At 38.1% G+C, this 19044-nt stretch overlaps 1 protein-coding gene across 3 annotated transcripts; it reads left to right on the top strand.

Moving 5' to 3' along the window:
• Positions 1-223: 223 nt before the first annotated feature.
• Positions 224-18391, top strand: LOC125227145 (sodium leak channel NALCN). 3 transcript variants are annotated; one of them, XM_048131368.1, is made up of 35 exons: positions 224-501; positions 618-803; positions 1079-1302; positions 1605-1733; positions 1987-2132; positions 2517-2625; positions 3551-3750; positions 4197-4357; positions 4639-4806; positions 5036-5227; positions 5469-5606; positions 5931-6137; positions 6545-6780; positions 7191-7313; positions 7546-7734; positions 8008-8187; positions 8579-8699; positions 8783-8914; positions 9397-9564; positions 9822-9889; positions 10001-10141; positions 10415-10535; positions 11083-11216; positions 11949-12114; positions 12737-12931; positions 13466-13683; positions 14188-14411; positions 14674-14810; positions 15130-15266; positions 15541-15700; positions 15943-16044; positions 16414-16474; positions 16548-16641; positions 16767-16849; positions 18064-18391. In XM_048131368.1, the coding sequence occupies exons 1-35, from the start codon at positions 400-402 to the stop codon at positions 18204-18206; spliced, it is 5295 nt and encodes a 1764-aa protein (XP_047987325.1). In that variant the 5' UTR covers positions 224-399; the 3' UTR covers positions 18207-18391. The 3 variants fall into 3 exon arrangements, with proteins under 3 accessions (XP_047987325.1, XP_047987326.1, XP_047987324.1); XM_048131369.1 differs by having other exon boundaries at positions 16411-16474; positions 18076-18391; XM_048131367.1 differs by having other exon boundaries at positions 16411-16474.
• The last annotated feature ends 653 nt before the right edge of the window (positions 18392-19044 follow it).

The following is a 19044-nucleotide window of genomic DNA, read 5'->3' as shown; positions in this document are numbered from 1 at the left end:
GTAGTTTTTGTATTCATGTAATACATTTAACTACTGTAATATTGTAAAACAACATGTTCACCATACATATTACAAATAAATGTGAAATTTTCCTGTTTCTCAGTTATATTTTCCAGTTTAACATGTTGATACATTCCGTTATACGCTACGTTGCCAATAGAACCTTGAAGTGAGAGCTGTCAGTTTCTAATAAACATTCTGCACCACATATTCAAATCGATAATTTGCTTCAAATACTGAAAATGAAAGTTTTCAGCGATGCTTTTGGCTTGGTATACTTAAAATGTTACAAGTATGGGTAAAGCTAGCGGATTCAGTTGATATTTCAAAATTACTAAGTTCAAGATTCCAGAATTGTATATAAAATATTACCATAGTAGTGCTACTACAGGGGACAAGATGCTAGGCAGAAAACAAAGTCTTAAAGGGGAACCAGTCCTCGCGGACTATGGTCCCGAAGAGTCCCTAAATGAAAGCGCTGACATAGAGTGGGTGAATAAGGTAAGCAAGATTTAATTGTTATGAGTTTGTAAGTTTACCATCAACACTATAATATAATCTAGCATTGATGGAACCAATTTTGTATTTTACGAAACCGCTAATATTTTTGTTTACAGCTATGGGTGAGAAGAATTTTAAGACTTTGTGCTCTAATGAGTCTAGTATCTGTATCACTGAACACCCCCAAGTCATTTGAAAAATATCCTTCACTTCAAACTATTACTTTTGCTGTAGACTGCTGTGTGACCCTATTTTTTACAGCGGAAATGATTGCCAAGATGCACATAAGAGGAATACTTAAGGTAAATTTTGTAAAGTTAATGTTGTCAGCATTTAATATATATTATTTCCTTATTTTCCTTGCAACCTGTAAGAATATTATCAGAATCTTAATATCACATAGAAGATAATTCCAAATTTGGGTCACTCATCATTAAAATTACAGATTCCAGAATAGATTTGGATTACACAGTCACATTAATGAAATGTTATACTGTATCATTATCAGTATGTAAATGTAAAAAAGTAGATGATAGGTTGATAACTTGTTATTTAATTTGTTTCTTGTAATTTCCAGGGAGATGTAGCCTATTTGAAAGATCACTGGTGCCAGTTTGATGCCTCTATGGTGTTTTTCCTCTGGGTATCAGTTTTGCTGCAAATGTTTGAGTTGACATTGATAGTGCCAAGATACAGCTACCTCAGCATACTGAGGGCACCTAGGCCATTAATAATGATAAGGTTTCTAAGAGTATTCTTGAAGTTTTCTATGCCAAAATCAAGAATCAATCAGATATTCAAGTAAGTAATCCTCCAAGTATTATATTTTTTCTCAATGATTTAAATAGTTGTATTTATACCCAAATAAAAACATTTGGAAGTTTACAGGCTATGATGATATTACATGGGATATGATGACATTGGATAACATGAACAGTCTAGAATCCATAAATAGCCATTATATGGACTATATATATAACAATTATTTATTATACAATCGTAAACTTTTAAATTGCAGAATTCACATTAAAAAAGAACATAGATTCATGATAAAGGAGTTCACATAAAGGACATATACTTAACTCTTTTGTTTTGTCTCGCAGGAGATCAAGCCAGCAGATTTATAATGTGACATTGTTCTTCCTCTTCTTCATGTCGCTGTACAGTTTGCTGGGGGTGCAGTTCTTTGGAGAACTCACACATCATTGTGTCAGGAACACTACTGAACCTAAGTAAGTTGTTATTCTCTTCATTATCATATTAATCATTCAGTACATTATTATGACTTTAATTTTTCGGTAATATTCCTTAAAATACGCAAAAGTGACTGTTTCCTTGCAAAATGGTTAGAATCCATTTAATTTTTTATATGTACACAAGCTAAATATACTCGAAATTTAAAACGTACCCTCACCAACTTCTATGATTAATTATCATTAATTGGTACATTATAATAAAATTATTAACAATTATTTAAATTTTCAGTGACATAACAATTAACTCTCTAGCAATTCCGGATACATTCTGTTCTCCTGACCCTGATTCTGGCTACCAGTGTCCTAAAGGAATGAAGTGTATGAAACTCAACTTGTCCAAATACATCCAGGGGTTCCAAGGATTTGAGGAATTTGGTAAGCATAATAATACTTTATGTACATTACATTTTTGGTTGTTAGTCCTCAGTAGTAGGTCCATTTGAGTTTCAACCTTATTATTGTATTCATAAAGTCTGTTTTCCAAGATATACTAGAGCCTCCGTTGGGGAAAATGTTTTTTTTTTCTTTCAACCCCTTTTTGCCAAGAGTGGCAGTGAAACTTAGTAGTTCATGTGCTCTGCCTACCCCTTTATGGGATACTGCAGGCGTGATTATATGTTATATGTATTTTACACTTTTTACAGACCACACTGCATTGCGCATCTTTATCCTCACAACCTTTACCTTTGTTTACGCCTTATAAAATCTTTTTTTCAGTTTTTATGACCAAAACTATGTTTTTTTTTTGTTTTGTTTCAGTGACGAGTTTGTTTACGGTATACCAGGCTTCTTCTCAAGAGGGGTGGGTCTTTATTATGTACAGAGCGATTGACTCGTTGCCAACATGGAGGTCTGCTCTTTATTTTAGGTAAGGACATTATTTTCATGAATAAAGATCTTGCCTACACTCAGGGGTGGTACTTTAGTAATGTAATGTAAATTTAGTAAGTAAAAAGTAATGCATGAAGCGATTTTAATAAACCTTGCAAGCTGTGTGACAGTAGCATAAGCAGCGTGTGGAGTTCTACTCTAAGGCCGATAGTCCACTATCATATGTTTATCATAGAAATATGATCATAGGCAACATGCTGTCCTTTTTCTTTACGTTGAGAAAAAGGGAGGCATACAGACCTATGATCATATTTCTATGATAAACATATGATAGTGGATTATCGGCCTAAACTTACAATACTAATCCCCTTATTCATAAACGTACTCTAAAGTTATCAAGCCGATAAAGTTCGTTTGTCCTTTTCTGTCACACCGATACGTCGGAAAGGGACAAACGAACTTTATCGGCTTGATAACTTTAGATTACGTTTATGAATAAGGGGGTAATTATTTATCATTTGACCACCACAAACGTTAGCTTAAGCACCCCGCTACAGCCCAATATCATCCTTCGTGCATGTAGATAAGGTGATGACTGATTACGCTCTGTCAATGGTAGGCATGACATGTAACGCTCAAAGAGTTCATCAAAAGAAAATAGAATGAAAATATACAAGTAAAAAAAAATATATCCTAAACGAAAATCACCAAAAAGGATGCCGCTCAGCATATGGCAATGACTAAAAATTATAACGATGTAGGGAACAAATCAAATTATTTTATTAAATATTTTTTGATTTGTTTTTTTTTTTTTTTTAAGTAGTAACACTACTATATATAAATTATAAACTGAAATAGATACCATACACTAAAGAACACCAGTGGGCTTGATCGCTTTTTCTTTAGTGTATGGTATCTATTTCAGTTTATAAGAATTATAAATTAGAAATGTTATATTCCAGCACCATGATCTTCTTCTTAGCCTGGCTAGTAAAGAACGTGTTCATAGCCGTGATCACCGAAACGTTCAACGAGATTAGGGTCCAGTTCCAGCAAATGTGGGGGGTGAGGAACCCGATCACTAAGGGGAGCACCACACAGTTCTTCACTGGGGATGATAACTGCTGGAAACTGGTCACTATTGATGAAAATAAGCATTCAGGTAATAGACTGTAGGTACTCGGAATCAGAATCAGAAATGTTTTTATTGCAAGATTATGGTTGTTGCTAATTATGCCACTTGGACCTCTTATAAATTTGTTACTTGGCCACTATCCCAGTTAGGGGTGCATAACAGCGACATATCCATTTATTTTCACTACACTCGGGTCTACTTTATCGCACTAGTGCGAGAAGTAGTATGTTATGTGCCTATGACGAAACTTCAAAGGGCCATATGTACTGAAAAACGTGTACAATACACGTGCGAAGACTAAATTCTTAATGTGTATTAGACTTCCTCCTTTCCGCACTTGTACTGTAATGTGCTATATCATGTATCAATTTTACATTACATCGCAATTTTCATTAAAACATTGCAGAAGTGAATATGTTTCGCAAACTCGTTAATTAATCATTCTATTTCTAAGTTTATGTGTAAAATTCTAGGTACTGCTCCAGAAATTTTCCACAAAATGTTAAGATCTGCATACTTTCGGCTGCTAGTCATGGGCGTGGTATTAGCCAATGGCATTATAACAGCTACAATGAATTTCAAACATGATGGCAATCCGAGAGAATTCTTCTACGAGAAATACTATTATATTGAGGTAAGGTAGTAAAACTTTTTTTTTATATCAAAACCGGATTAAGGGTAGAGCGAGTGGAGCAGCCGCTCTATTCACCAAATGTTAGAAAGTGCCAAAAAGCGACAGGGTCAAAAGCTACCTACAAAATATATTTTTTATTTTTCAGTGAAAAGCTTTTTAACAGGCGTGCGAAAATGATATCTCGCTCTAGATACCCTGATTGAGTGTTCGAGCCGATACTGATTAGTACTATTACTTTTAACAAGTCTTTAATTTTGTTATTCAATTATTATGTGTTACAGATTGCGTTTACAATATTTCTGGACTTAGAGGCGCTGATCAAAATATGGTGTCTGGGTTGGAAAGGCTATTTTAAACACTCTGTCCATAAATTTGAACTGCTACTGGCTATAGGAACGACAATTCACATAATACCCCAGCTTTATATGTCAGGCTTCACATACTTTCAGGTAAAAAGTGATTGCTTAATGCTTACTTTATCTTTTTTTCTTACCTTTTCCATGGTGTTGTCCCCTGGGTCACTGCTTAAAAGTTAATTAAAATAGGCTTATGTATAGATTCTTCAACTCAATTTTGCAGACACCATGTTTTACTTCCCTTGAATACAGAATGAATACATTTTCATGGATGATGTTGATGGCCCAGAAAAATTTAAAATGTTATAACAATTTTTTTTAGGTTCTACGAATCGTAAGATTAATTAAAGCGTCGCCGTTATTGGAAGGATTTGTGTACAAAATATTTGGCCCTGGGAAAAAATTGGGCAGTCTCATAATTTTCACAATGTGCTTGCTAATTATTAGTTCTTCGATATCAATGCAGTTGTTCTGCTTCTTGTGTGAATTCACAAAGTTCGAGGCTTTTCCCGAGGTAAGTACATATCAGAAATACTAATGAAATTTGTCCAAATATTGTCAATACAGTGCTGCTTCTTAATCCATTGCAATCAAGTGAAAAAAATCATATTTACACCACACGTGTGCGTGCCTTACGCATTCTTCAGTAAGAGGGTAGGTGAGACTACGCAAAACGGGGAGATAGAAACGTGCTAAATAAAAGTTTTGGCGCGATCTGGCCCTTACCTATTCTTGAAGGACTTCTTATGTTTCAGGCCTTTATGTCTATGTTCCAAATCTTGACCCAAGAAGCGTGGGTAGAAGTAATGGATGAAACCATGGTTCGGACAAGCCAGACATTGACTCCCTTGGTGGCTATATACTTCATTTTATACCATCTTTTCGTCACACTGGTAAGATATAGGATATAGTTTAACATAGCTCATGCACACATGAACTCGTCATAATGTAGTATTTTTAGTTGAAATTATTGCATTTTGTTTTTGTCCTGTCAGCCAGGGGACAAAGGTCTAACTAAACAAAGCTGGCTGTTAGAAGAAATTTGTACCGCGTTGAACTAATTTGTCTAGTAGATTGTTAAAGTATAGTAAACAAAAAATATTTAGTAAATACAAATACAGTAAAACTTATCATTATTGTATCCGTGGCAACCAACGAGTTTCACCCTTTCACAAAAAATTTCAAGAATTACCTAAGGAACCAAATCTGTATTCCAGATCGTGCTTTCGCTTTTCGTAGCGGTAATTTTGGACAACTTGGAGTTGGACGAGGATATAAAGAAGTTGAAACAACTGAGGTACCGTCAGCAGAGTGCTGAGATTAAAGAGACCTTGCCATTCCGACTGAGAATCTTCGAGAAATTCCCGGACAGCCCGCAAATGACAAAGCTGCATAAAGTACCTGGGGATTTCAATTTGCCAAAGGTAAAAATGGGCTTGTAATTCGTAGTAAAAATCTAGCCTAGATTATCTTAGATTCTAGAATAGATCACCTAGTAGGTGATAGGCGTTAAAATAATAAATTTTACAGTATCTCATTACCGCCTAAACCCACTTTTGAGAATCTACTATTTTTTATGCTAATACGTAGAGATACAAAATGCTTAACCCATATATGCCCAAGTAGCTACTAGCTAAGTGCTATTTAAAAAGTTCTGTTGGCAAAAGACATCTAAGGCCGAAGGTACAATCATATTTATATAGGTCTGTATGCCTCCCTTTTACTCCAACGTGAAGAAAAAGGACGACATGTTGCCTATGATCGTATTTCTATGATAGTGGACTAGTGGCCTAATGCTCACATTTACATTACTCACTCCTGGCATTATCAGGTCCGCGAGTCATTCATGCGTCAGTTCGTATGCGAAGAGTTGGAGGAGGAAGTGACGGGGGCGCCGGTCAAGCCGCGCCCGACGAATGGCGACGCCTCACGCCGCGCGTACGTCGGCGCTGACAAGATCTCCTTCCCGTACCGCAAGCGATGTTTGGTGAAGACGCTCGTGGTAGCTCCACCTTCGCAGCGACCCAGCTCCGCTTTGAGGCGTCATGTAGTCGCTTCTATTATAGAGTAAGTTAAGTACACATCCGTGTGTTAAAGCTATCAGAGACACACGTCACGTGACCTATATCGTACTTCCCATACCGCAAGCGGTACCTGGCTAAGAAAGACACTGGTGGCAACTCCATCCTTGCAGCGGCTCAATTCGGCTATTATATCGTTGTCGCTTCTATCACAGATAAGTTGTACAGAATGTGACTAGAGCTCTGTTTTTTTTCTTTAGAATTATTTTTAAAAAGCCTGATTCAGTTATTTTTATTTATTTACCTATTTGTTTTTAGGTACTTATTATTATGTTCCTGTCCACAGAGTAATAGAGGTTTTTTTTTATTTTTCGTATTTTTTTGGCTTTTATACATATACCTAAGTGATATAAGTAATAATCCTAAGTGATATTAATTCTCCTTTTTCCATTGCAGAGACTCGAACAATCACCGTATGGTTCTAGGAGATTCAGCCATGTTGGCAACTGGAGGCAAATCGGGACTAAAGTCACAAGGAACCATTTCTAGTGCAAAACAGTTGCGGGTCGATCAAAAAAAGTAAGTGCCAAAAATATTGTCCTCTTAACAGAAAGTAACATTTGCGTAGCTGGATGTTTTTGACTAATTCATAATTTACGCTAAACAAAGATATTGTGTTTTTAACGTTGAGTGACGCGGAAGGTAGTAAGCATTCGCGCAGTTTCCCCTCTGCTACTTGAGCTAGTTATAAAATTAATTACACTCGGTTTTGAACTAGAGCCTAATAACCCTTTTAACTATCCCTTTCTAGGTTCGGATCCCGGTCTATAAGGCGGTCCGTGCGCAGTGGCTCCATCAAACTAAAGCAGACTTACGAACACTTGCTCGAGAATGGTGACATTGGCGCCGCGTCCCGCGTTGTGCCATCCTCACGGGCACGACCTCCGTATCTCGATATTCGACTGCTACAGGCTAAAAGGCAACAGGCTGAGATGAGAAGGTCAGTGTACAAATTTAAATACCTCTGGGAAGTTTACTAGAAAGTCATGGAAGGTAACGAACTGTGGCTCAATCAAGCTAAAGCAAACTTACGGTACGAGCACTTCTTGGAAAACAACGACTATGCGTTGCGTCTCGAACCTTCACATCCTCACGGGTAAGACCGCCATGCCATACCTCGACATTCGAGTGAGAAAAATACTTTGGTCCTGAAATTATGTTTCTGGATCTAAACCAACGGACTCATAATTACGAAATGTACTTGTAATCCCAGGAATCAGCGTGAAGAAGATCTCCGCGAAAACCACCCATTGTTCGATACGCCGCTGCTAATAGTACCGAGAGAGTCGCGCTTCAGGAAAATCTGCCGCGCTATTGTTGACGCGCGGTACGATGCGCGCCTTCGAGACCCGGTCACTGGCAACGAGAGAAAAGTGCACTACAAGAGTTTCCAGTAAGTTCTTTTATTAGTAAGTTCTGTTAAAAGGGCTTTTCTATACATATAAACGAGAATAGGCGATGCTACTTTTTAATTTCTATTCTTTTTTACCAAACTGTAAAAACGCGCATTGCGCATACAAACAGATGTTGTGCGAAAAGCTTTGTATTTTTACGGAAACGTGTGAACATGTCATGCTATTTCAGCCAGTCTCAGTACAAGATGTACTGACATTTGTCTGAACTAGAATGCCAAATACGATCGTTTCCGAGAAAAGACGATGGAAAACTATTAGGCACTACATCTGTATTTACTTTTGATGTTATCTTACTATTATCTCTTAAATATTACATTATATTATTATATTGAAATGAAAACAATAATTCAATTGAATGTTATGTTTCAGTAACTTCCTCGGATTAGTTACATATTTGGATTGGGTGATGATTATGGTCACTACTCTGTCGTGCTTTTCCATGATGTTCGAAACTCCTACGTACAGGGTTATGGAAAATTTCGTCCTTCAGGTAAGGGTAAAAAAAATCAATCACCCGCTTATAGGTACAACTACATAGTTACCATTATGATATGATGAATATTTTATTTTCAGATTGCGGAATACGGATTTGTGGTATTCATGAGTTTTGAATTGGCGCTGAAAATTTTAGCCGATGGGTTATTCTTTACTCCAAAAGCGTATCTGAAAGACGCGGCAGCAGTTCTGGATGTTTTTATTTACATTGTAAGTTATTTAGGCCCACTTGCACCAACCACTTAACTCAGGGTTAGTGGGCTGTCATCTGTCAAATTCCATATAAAATGGTGGGTTAACCCTCCATTTTCGTTGGTGCAAGTGGCCCTTAGAGGTTTTTAATGCATATTTTAACTTAACTCATTTTTCAGAAATCAGAACATACAAAATATAAAAATAGTTAGAGCTAGAAGGTAGAGAAAACTTTTATTTTTTTCGGTTCAAAAGACGTTGCCAACAACATACATTCCAGTTTTGTAATAAACAAAAATTAAAACACTGCTCTCGAACAGTGGTTTCCAAGCTTTCTCACACGAGAATCACGCCCACAGCCAGGTTTTCGTTTTGTGTGCCTGTGAATTTTGTATTTTGCGGGCCAATATCCCATACACAGCTTACGAGACTTCTTTTTTGAGATTTCAGCGCTGAGTATTCAAATAATGGAGTGAGTTGAAAACTATCATGATACGCAGGTTTCCCTGACATTCCTGTGCTGGATGCCGCGACGCGTGCCACCAGGCTCGGCAGCACAAATGCTGATGATCCTGCGCTGCGTCCGCCCTTTGCGGATCTTCACACTCGTGCCGCACATGCGTAAAGTCGTCTACGAGCTGTGTCGCGGCTTCAAGGAGATTCTACTGGTACGGTTAAATCTTTATTCATTACTTGTCCGAGGACTAATTTTGTCAGTAATACATGTAAACGAATTATTGCACCAGTTGCAGCACGCACGTTTTTCTCGGCCGAACTCGGCTCGGCTAAATGGTTGCTGCGCGAGCACATTGGTTGTAGAATTAATAACTGATCGTTTTATTTTTTTCGTAACTCTTTTTATCATACATTAAATTGTAGTTGGGTTTCAGTTTCGTCTACAAATATTTTTTGTGTGAATTTACAGGTATCTACGCTTCTTATACTATTGATGTTCGTGTTTGCGAGTTACGGCGTTCAACTATACGGAGGAAGGTATCTAAATGTCCTACTTAAGTACATAACATTTTTATAAAGTGAATAGGTAGTTATATTAGTGGCTAATTTTACCATAAGTAATTAACATAATGTTTTCGGTTGCGACAGGTTAGCGAGATGCAACGACCCCACGATTTTGGAACGAGAAAACTGCGTGGGAGTTTTTATGAGACGAGTGTTCGTTACTAAGATGAAAATCAGACCTGGACCGAATGAGACGTTTCCATCAATGCTCGTGCCTAGAGTCTGGTAAGATTATTTATTTATTTAGGACAAAAGTGCACACCTATAGCCAGGTTTAACCTCTCGATGTTCAACAAAGGCTGAGAGATTCATTTATTCATATTCTTTACCTATCAACTTAAATGATACCTAACATAAAAATATACTACTAAAAGTGATAGCCTTTTGCGTTGCCTTAGTCGGATAATTAAACGTTTTTTTTTTGGTCCTTGCGAATTTGATATAGTCTATTACGTGGTATATTTTTTCCAATGTTTTTATAAGTCAAGTTTGTTACAGGGCTAACCCTAAGCGGTTCAACTTTGATAACATCGGTGACGCGTTGTTGACGCTGTTTGAAGTTCTTTCATTCAAGGGCTGGCTAGATGTCCGTGACGTCTTGATAAAAGCTCTTGGCCCTGTAAGTACATGCCTTTAAATGACACTTAACGTCCTTACTTATGATTTATGTATTTTATTCGAATTTTGACCGTTAAAGGATTATATTATAAAAAAGACATATGTAACTCCGTATAGACGGACAAAGTCTAAGAAAAAAACGTACCTCAAAGCCCTCTAGAGAAAAAGGTACGGTGGCCTAGATGGTGTTACACCTTTGGGGGACGCTCGGCTAGATGGCGCTAATATTAATATTTGACATTTTAACACATATCAAGCTAACAATATGAGCAAAATTGTCAAAATTGAGGTTCAAAAGTTTTAAGCTCGTGTCGAGAGATGGCAGTCAGTCTATGCACTGTGATTACACATTTTACTTTGACAGTAACTCTCTATAATACTCGATCCTCTTTGATTATAATTAAATATAGGTACGTAAATATTTCTCTAAAATTACACAAGATACCTCATGCTAAAAATGCAATCCTAACGAAGTCTCTTGGGTCACTTTCGAAATTAAAGTTTTTACATTTGTGGATATCGTTGTAATTGATTAAATTTGTTTTTAGATGCATGCGATTTACATACACGTCTACATTTTCCTCGGGTGCATGATTGGATTAACACTTTTCGTCGGTGTCGTGATTGCAAACTATTCCGAAAACAAAGGCACAGCTCTACTTACTGTCGACCAAAGGAGATGGTATGATTGTATTATATGTTTAATACTTTTTGATACCTAATATAAATAGATGGCACTTTCTTGCTCGGCACGTTGCGTGGTAACTTAACAGATAGACAAAAGTGTTGGCCTTTTTGAGACACAGCGTTTAGAAAACCTAGACGCAAAACGCCATTCCCGGAAGACCAGACCAAAGCCGTCCTACACTTAGACATATAATATAACACAGCTGGCCAGCTATATTGTGCTCCGCGTAATCGCACGTTTAAAACCAAGTTCGGTTTTGCGAGTCATTTAAGAGCCCACCAAAACCAAAACTCAGACCACATGGACTAACAAGGAGTCGCCATAGCCGGATACGGGTTGGACGACGATGATGATAACAGATAGACAGTTCCTCAGAAGGTGTCTACTGCCGGCGTATCATGATGCCAATTTTATCACTTATCCACGTGGATAAAGCATCCGTCACGCTTTAGCAATTATGTCAGTGTGAGAGTGACAGATGTCTTATCCACGTGGATAAGTGATAAAATTGGCAGCATGATACGTCGGCTGGTTATTGAAAGAGATTGCTCTTTAGCGACAAGGCCATCTGTTGGAAACTTTTGTTTTGATGCTGTGCAGTAAATAAACTAAAATAGGATTTGAATGCACTTACATGGCACCATTAAATGCCATCTACTTGGTTTTAAGACTTAATATCTTTTGTATCAATATTTTTTGGTAATCGTATTGGTTTTCTGTGCACAGGTGTGACTTAAAGAAGAGGTTGAAAATTGCCCAGCCGCTACATTTACCGCCGCGACCCGATGGGAGGAAAGTGCGTGCCTTCGCTTATGACGTCACGCAACACATTGTTTTCAAGAGGTTCATAGCAATAGTGGTGCTTATTAACAGTGGACTGCTAGTTGTTACTGTAAGTATAAGTTAAACACTATCGCTGTTCTTGTAGGAAACATATCTAGTTTATGATGTTTATTCAGGCAGTTTTAAAGGAAAGGCGGTCGGCAAGCATAGATACAAAATTTCAATACTCACATTACCTGATTGTAGACTTGTGCCGTTTCGTTCGTTGATCGGAGCGCTCCGATCTCGTTCAATCGCTCCCACGAACTAGTTCGCTCTTTTAGGTCTTTTGCTCATTTAGTTCAGATAGACCAGTGACCACTGCCGTCGGAAAGATCAGAACGAATGGGACCAAATAGCGTCAAAATGATATGAATAGTCAATAGATAGTAACATTCCGGGCCGAAAGGTTGTAAGTAACCGAAGTTTAGTATGAAAACTTGACTTTTTTTTGTTGCTCTGCTAAGTAACTCGTCTCGCTCTCGGTCGGCGCAGTCACACACTCGTTCTTGATCCAAACCGCTCGTGTTCGCCGATCCTATACTGAACTAAATGAGCAAAGACCGATTCTCAGAGCACGGAAAGATTCAGTTCATTTCGGTCATTGATGGGATTTTATTCCTAACAGTTCATAGTTCGTGAACGACACAAGCCTACCTGATTGCAAACGAATTACACCGTTCTTCTTTCAGTGGTCTCGCGACTCTTCACTAACGGAGCAGCTCGCTTTAGTATCAGCGCTACTAACCCTGGTGTTCGTAGTTGAGGTGCTACTGAAAACAGTAGCGTTCACTCCGCGCGGCTACTGGCAGAGCCGGCGCAACCGCTACGATCTGCTCGTTACTGTAGCAGGATGCATCTGGGTGTTCATGCACTTCACGCTCAAGGTACCTACTCTTCAATAGATTAATTTGACTTGGCTTGCGTTTCTTGCCGAGTGTCTCGTAGGGAACTGTACAGTAGGTATACTAAAGTATAGTGCAACACTTACATAGTCGAAAGAGGTTGATTTAGGCTCCTAGCACAGAGACTTCAGGGAACCAATCTGAGAATACTTTTATTGCTTAGTTTGTTTGGCTGGTAGCATTATAACTGTTGTAAAATTATCTCCTGGGTAACGTTGTCTCATAGGGAACTGTACAAGTGTACAGTATGCCTTTCGTCGAAATAGTGCAACACTTACAAAGTCAAAGGTTTATTTCGGCTCTTAGCATAGAGGGACTCCAGAAACCAATCTGAGAATTCTTTTATTGTTTAGTCTGTTTGGCTGGTAGCATTATAACTGTTGTAAAATTATCCCCTGGGTAACGAGCTACGAAATTGAGATGTACAATGAAAACAATAATAATTTTATGATTAGTTTCAGATCTACCTAAAGAGTCTGATAATTTCACACTATGTAAAATGATTCAACTTTACAGAATGACCTATCCTACTTCGTCGGCTTCATGGTGGTGATTCTCCGTTTCTTCACGATCACGGGCAAGCACACGACGCTCAAGATGCTCATGCTGACGGTCGGCGTCAGCGTCTGCAAGAGTTTCTTCATCATTTTTGGCATGTTCCTGTTGGTTTTCTTCTACGCGCTGGCTGGAACCATCGTGTTTGGGAATGTCAAATATGGAGAGGGAATTGGAAGGTTAGTAAGAATATAATACCACGTAGACACGAATGTGCTCAGTGCAGCATTGAGTAGCCTACCTACGATAGGGAACTTGACCGTGCTTAAAATAAAATATTTTATACGATGCACGAAATAAAGCATCGGATAATTATAAGAAAAACATGACCAGAAGTTATTTTTAAATCCAATTTATATTTAATAAGTCGGGTAGAAATATATAAAGTAACTTGAGTAGACCTTGACGTCACTCAATTCCATATTAACAAGTCATTAAAATTCGTTTTGTCAGTTCTTAAAAAGAAGCTGATTAGACTAGGAAGCAAGTAGCCTATAGTGCTGATGGTGGTCGACTATCGGCTATAACGGCCAAGTCGTAGAATGTAAATCTTTTTTTGAACGCCCGCTGACGGCTGAACTATGCTATCTGTTTTATAGTCTACAGATTTTAGACATACAGTTTTACACTGTAGGTACGTGTAAGTATGTATTTGGTATGAAATATATGATTGTTTCTTTCAGACGCGCAAATTTCAACTCGCCGATCCACAGCGTAGCAATGTTGTTCCGCATAGTAACGGGCGAGGATTGGAACAAAATCATGCACGACTGCATGGTGGCGCCGCCGTACTGCACGCCCGCCGACAACTACTGGGAGACCGACTGCGGGAACTTTACTGCGTCGCTGGCTTACTTCTGCACCTTCTACGTCATTATTACGTATATTGTGCTTAACCTACTTGTGGGTAAGTTACACTCAGGTAACATTTGCCTACTCAGCTACTCTCAGCGTCCATGTTGTTCCGCATAGTAACGGATGAGAACTGACAACGAGCTATAGGACGACTAGTTGAAGACCGACGATTTTACCAGCCCAATTAAATCTTGAAGTTTTCACTTTAGAATTTAACTTCGTGGGACTGTAATTAGGATTAAAGTTACAATTTGATGTATACGTTGTATCTTTTTACAATACATACATTATAAGTACAATTTTTCTTCTTACAGCTATTATCATGGAGAACTTTTCGTTATTCTACTCGAATGAAGAGGATGCCCTGCTGTCGTACGCCGATATCAGAAATTTCCAAAACACCTGGAATATCGTCGACGTGCATCAAAAGGGCGTTATACCTGTTAGAAAGGTAAGGAAATAGTAACTTCAACTCTTGGCCTTGAGCTTCATATTAACAGACAAATCAAAAAACGAATCATTAGAGACGCTATTGCCGATTTGACGTACTGAGATAAAATAACGTGAGGGAACGTTAGATCATGTATTTCAATATGATTCCAATATAAGTACACCTCTTTACTAACGATAGTATCTAATCAAACTGCTGATCCTAGCCAAACAGTTAATAGCTAATTCGCCGACAAGACCGACATTACATGTATGTATACTAACTTTATGGCAACTGTGAGATCTAGATTTTATCTAATATTTTACCCGTTTAATTTTAGGTCAAGTTCATTCTGCGCCTGTTGAAAGGTCGATTGGAATGCGATACGCACAAAGAACGTTTACTCTTCAAGTACATGTGCTACGAATTAGAACGGCTTCATAACGGTGAAGATGTGACTTTCCATGATGTTATCAAGTAAGTTGGTTCCTAGATACAGTCGCTACCAGATATATCGTCGCAGTGAAGGAGCTCTGTATTTGAACACGCTTCTAAATATCAAGGTGTTAGTTTAGTATTTTTTTATAAAGGTTCAGATATTTTGAGCTCCTCGGCCGCTCCGATATATTTGATGACGACTATACAATAATTATAAGTTGTTCAATCACAGATAATAATTAAACTTAACGTTTACATTATCTCAATGAGTTCAATTTTACACGATTAAGAACTATGTGTATACTTATTTCAGCATGCTTTCCTATCGCACGGTGGACATCCGTAAATCGTTGCAAATGGAGGAGTTGCTGGCCAGGGAGGAGTTCGAGTTCCTCATAGAAGAGGAGGTGGCTAAACAGACCATACGCACGTGGCTCGAGGGCTGCTTGAAGAAGATTCGCGCTAACAGCAGCGTTAGTATTACTTTGTATTGTTGTTTTTTGTCTTTCATGACAATCATTATTCAAGGGACAACAGTGTTATCTCTTGCCTCTCGTGACCCAAGAAACTCCAGTGGTATTTGATACAATCACGTCAATCACAAATCGATGCAAATGGGAGAGTTTAAAGCCACCTAATTATAAAAAAATGGCTTTAATTTTAAAGCATTTTTGCATTTATATTTAATGTAGTAACTTTTTATTGTTGATTTCAGAAACAACAAACAAGTTTAATCGCCGGCTTAAGAAAGACTAATGAACAAGTGGTCGACATGGCAGAAAAACTAGAGAAAGAGAAACAGGAAGCTGAAGCCCAGGTAATTTGATATCTATGTTACTCAGTTTTCTAATAGTTACTGGCATCAGTACAGAGCTGATAGGCTCAACAGAGCCCATATTTCTTGTACACTTCAATACATAGTATAAAACAAAGTCGCTTTCTCTGTCCCTATGTATGCTTAAATCTTTAAAACTACGCAACGGATTTTGATGCGGTTTTTTTAAATAGATAGAGTGATTCTAGAGGAAGGTTTACATGTAGGTATAGTACCCGTGCGAAGCCGGGGCGGGTCGCTAGTATAATATAAGAAGTGTCTGATTTTCACACTTCCACAAATGTAAAGTTCGTTACATTTTCCTTGTAGTTCAATGCAGGTGTTTTAAATTATTGTTTGTATTTCTAGCAGGCGAGCGCCAACGCCGGTAGAACTGAAATCACAGAATCCACATCGCAGCCAGCTATATCAAGTAAGAAATTTAAATTAAGCAAGTGTTATTCTAACTTATGGAACAAATTGTTTCAATGATGTTTATATTTCAGACATAACATCGTCCTTCGATTCGCAACCTAAGAGACCTTCTACAAAGCAGCCGTTCAAAAGACCCGGTTTACCGTCCATCGCAATATTACCAAGGTAAGAACCATTGCACCTTAGCTTACCTTTCTACAGGCTTTTCAAAGATCTTTTATACTCGTACATGCTGTATTATGATATGATTTTATGTTTAATATTATACATGTTTTCCTTTTTCTACATAGGCCTGAAAGTCCCGAAAGTAAGAAGAGGTATTTGCAACCGACTCTCAGCGACCCGCATCCGGCTCTTAATAAAAAGTCTCCACGTAAGTATAAGCAATCTTTGTACTATAATATATTTATTACTGAAAGAAATTTTGAAACTAATAAAGTAAACAATGACCATGGCATACCTAATATAACTTGGCAAGTTATGCGAGGCGAAAACGAATAACAATAAAGTTTTCCTGTGGTCTTTCTTCACTGAACCGATTGTAAACATTAAGAAAGTTAGCAAAAAATGCCAATGATGTACCTAAGCTAAAAATAAGATTTCGTAGATGTATGCATCCATAAATCCTCGAAGACGATATTACATCTCGAATGTAATTATTTGGATATCGGCTTCGATAAGTGTAAAAGCATAAAACTGTTCTCCAGTGTTGTCATAGCTGGGCACCGTTAATCAAAAAATTAACTTCGTTAATCGCTAATCCGTTACTAAAAAAGTTAACTTCGTTAATCGTTAAAGCGATACATTTCGACAAATTTAACGTAAGTTAAAGTTAATCGTTAATCCGTTAACATGTGAAAAAAAAAAGAACTTTTCTTTAAATATTTAGTTGCATCAGTATCCACTATAACGTATTATATTTCTGTAAAAGGCCGAAGTACAGCTAGCCTATTGAACTCTAGGCTGCACGTGGAAGGCAGTGATCGCCTGAGCTACTGCCAAGAGCTGTGTCAGGAGAGATGCTGGCGGTGACGGGACTGTTGTGGCACTTTGGGCGGTAGAGGCTAGGGAAGCGAATGTGGTCTTAAATAGAGCTCGAATTTGCTACCCTATCACTACAACAGTCGCCATGGTAAAGCTTAGGATTCACCGAATCAAAGTTAGTAAAAGCAAATCCACGTGAAGAATACTTTTTAGGTAATATTTCGGACTTTTAGCAATCGACATCGGTAAAACCTAGGATTTACCGGCAAATCATAGGATTTGCCGTACTTCGGGCTCTTATAGTAGCGTTCAGAACGTGTTTTTCGCAGCGCAGATGGCGCCTCTGCCCTATTAGATTAACGATTAACGGACTCGGGAGAAATATAACGGAAGTTAACGAGTCCGTTAACATTTTTTCAAGTTAACTTAAAAGTTAATCCGTTAATCGAAATGTTAACTTCGTTAATTAACGATTAACGGATTAACGAGTTAATGCCCAGCTATGAGTGTTGTAATATTTGATGTAGTGAAAGCTGGTCTTTAGATTTTAATTTCAAGTACATTTATCAATTGTGTTATATGTAAAATGATTAAAAGATTTAGTTTCTCCCCTAGCGGCGGTGAAGAGCAACACGCGGCCGACACACAACAGCCCGATGGCGCGCGCCGAGCAGCCGGCGCTCAGCGACGTGCACTCCTGGTGGGGCGCGCAGCTCGCGAGGCACGCGCTGCTCGACGCAGACTAGCTGCCTGCAGTATGAGTACTCCCGGTAGTTGCTTCATATTGGAAGAACAACACGCCTGTAGCACATCTCGGACACTGGCGATCAAATATATGAAAGAGGCGCGTTCCTAGCACGCATTCTTAGGTCGTGTAGGTGAACGCGTACCATGCTTGTACGAGTATGAGTGAGATATGACAGGTCGACTGTTCGCGTTTTTGATAGGCGGTAACTGTGAGGTAACCGAGAGGGGGTGGGCGGCACTTTCAGCGGGGAGCGGGAGTGGCCATACTATAAGATATTACTCTTTATTATACTGTGCCTGTAGCCAACAAGAGCGTGTGGAGAGTTGTTTGGCGTTTGCCATTGATCAGCATCGGTGGCAATTATTTGCACAAATGAACCGACAAATAGACACATTCCTCACGTGTGGGGATGCCGCGCTACATAGTGGTAGACCTTATGCCGTAGCATTAAGGTTTATGTATGATTATGGTTAAAGTACTGAGTCGTTGATAAATTAATAATCCACACATGCGTGCTAGTAAAGCAGATGGTGGCTACGTAAATTGAAAGGGCGATATGGAAAGTATTTTTAATTTTAATTATTTTATCAATTTTTGACAAAAATCAAGTTGTCAGTCTTTATTATACTTACATAGAAAATGAAAATTTCTTTTATCCAATTGGTACCCAATTATTACTTTTTTTTGTACTATTTATTAATTCGATGATAATTTTGCGGACGTACCTGTATGTAAGAATTATTTATTCCTAGTTTGATCTCGAAAACTAATTTTAATTTACAAAATTATGCTAGTACGCTCCTATTTAGTAATTCTATTGTAATTATTACTTAACA

This window comes from Leguminivora glycinivorella, chromosome 6, assembly GCF_023078275.1.
Source record: "Leguminivora glycinivorella isolate SPB_JAAS2020 chromosome 6, LegGlyc_1.1, whole genome shotgun sequence".
Taxonomy (NCBI): domain Eukaryota; kingdom Metazoa; phylum Arthropoda; class Insecta; order Lepidoptera; family Tortricidae; genus Leguminivora; species Leguminivora glycinivorella.
This window is presented reverse-complemented; position numbering and strand designations above follow the sequence as displayed.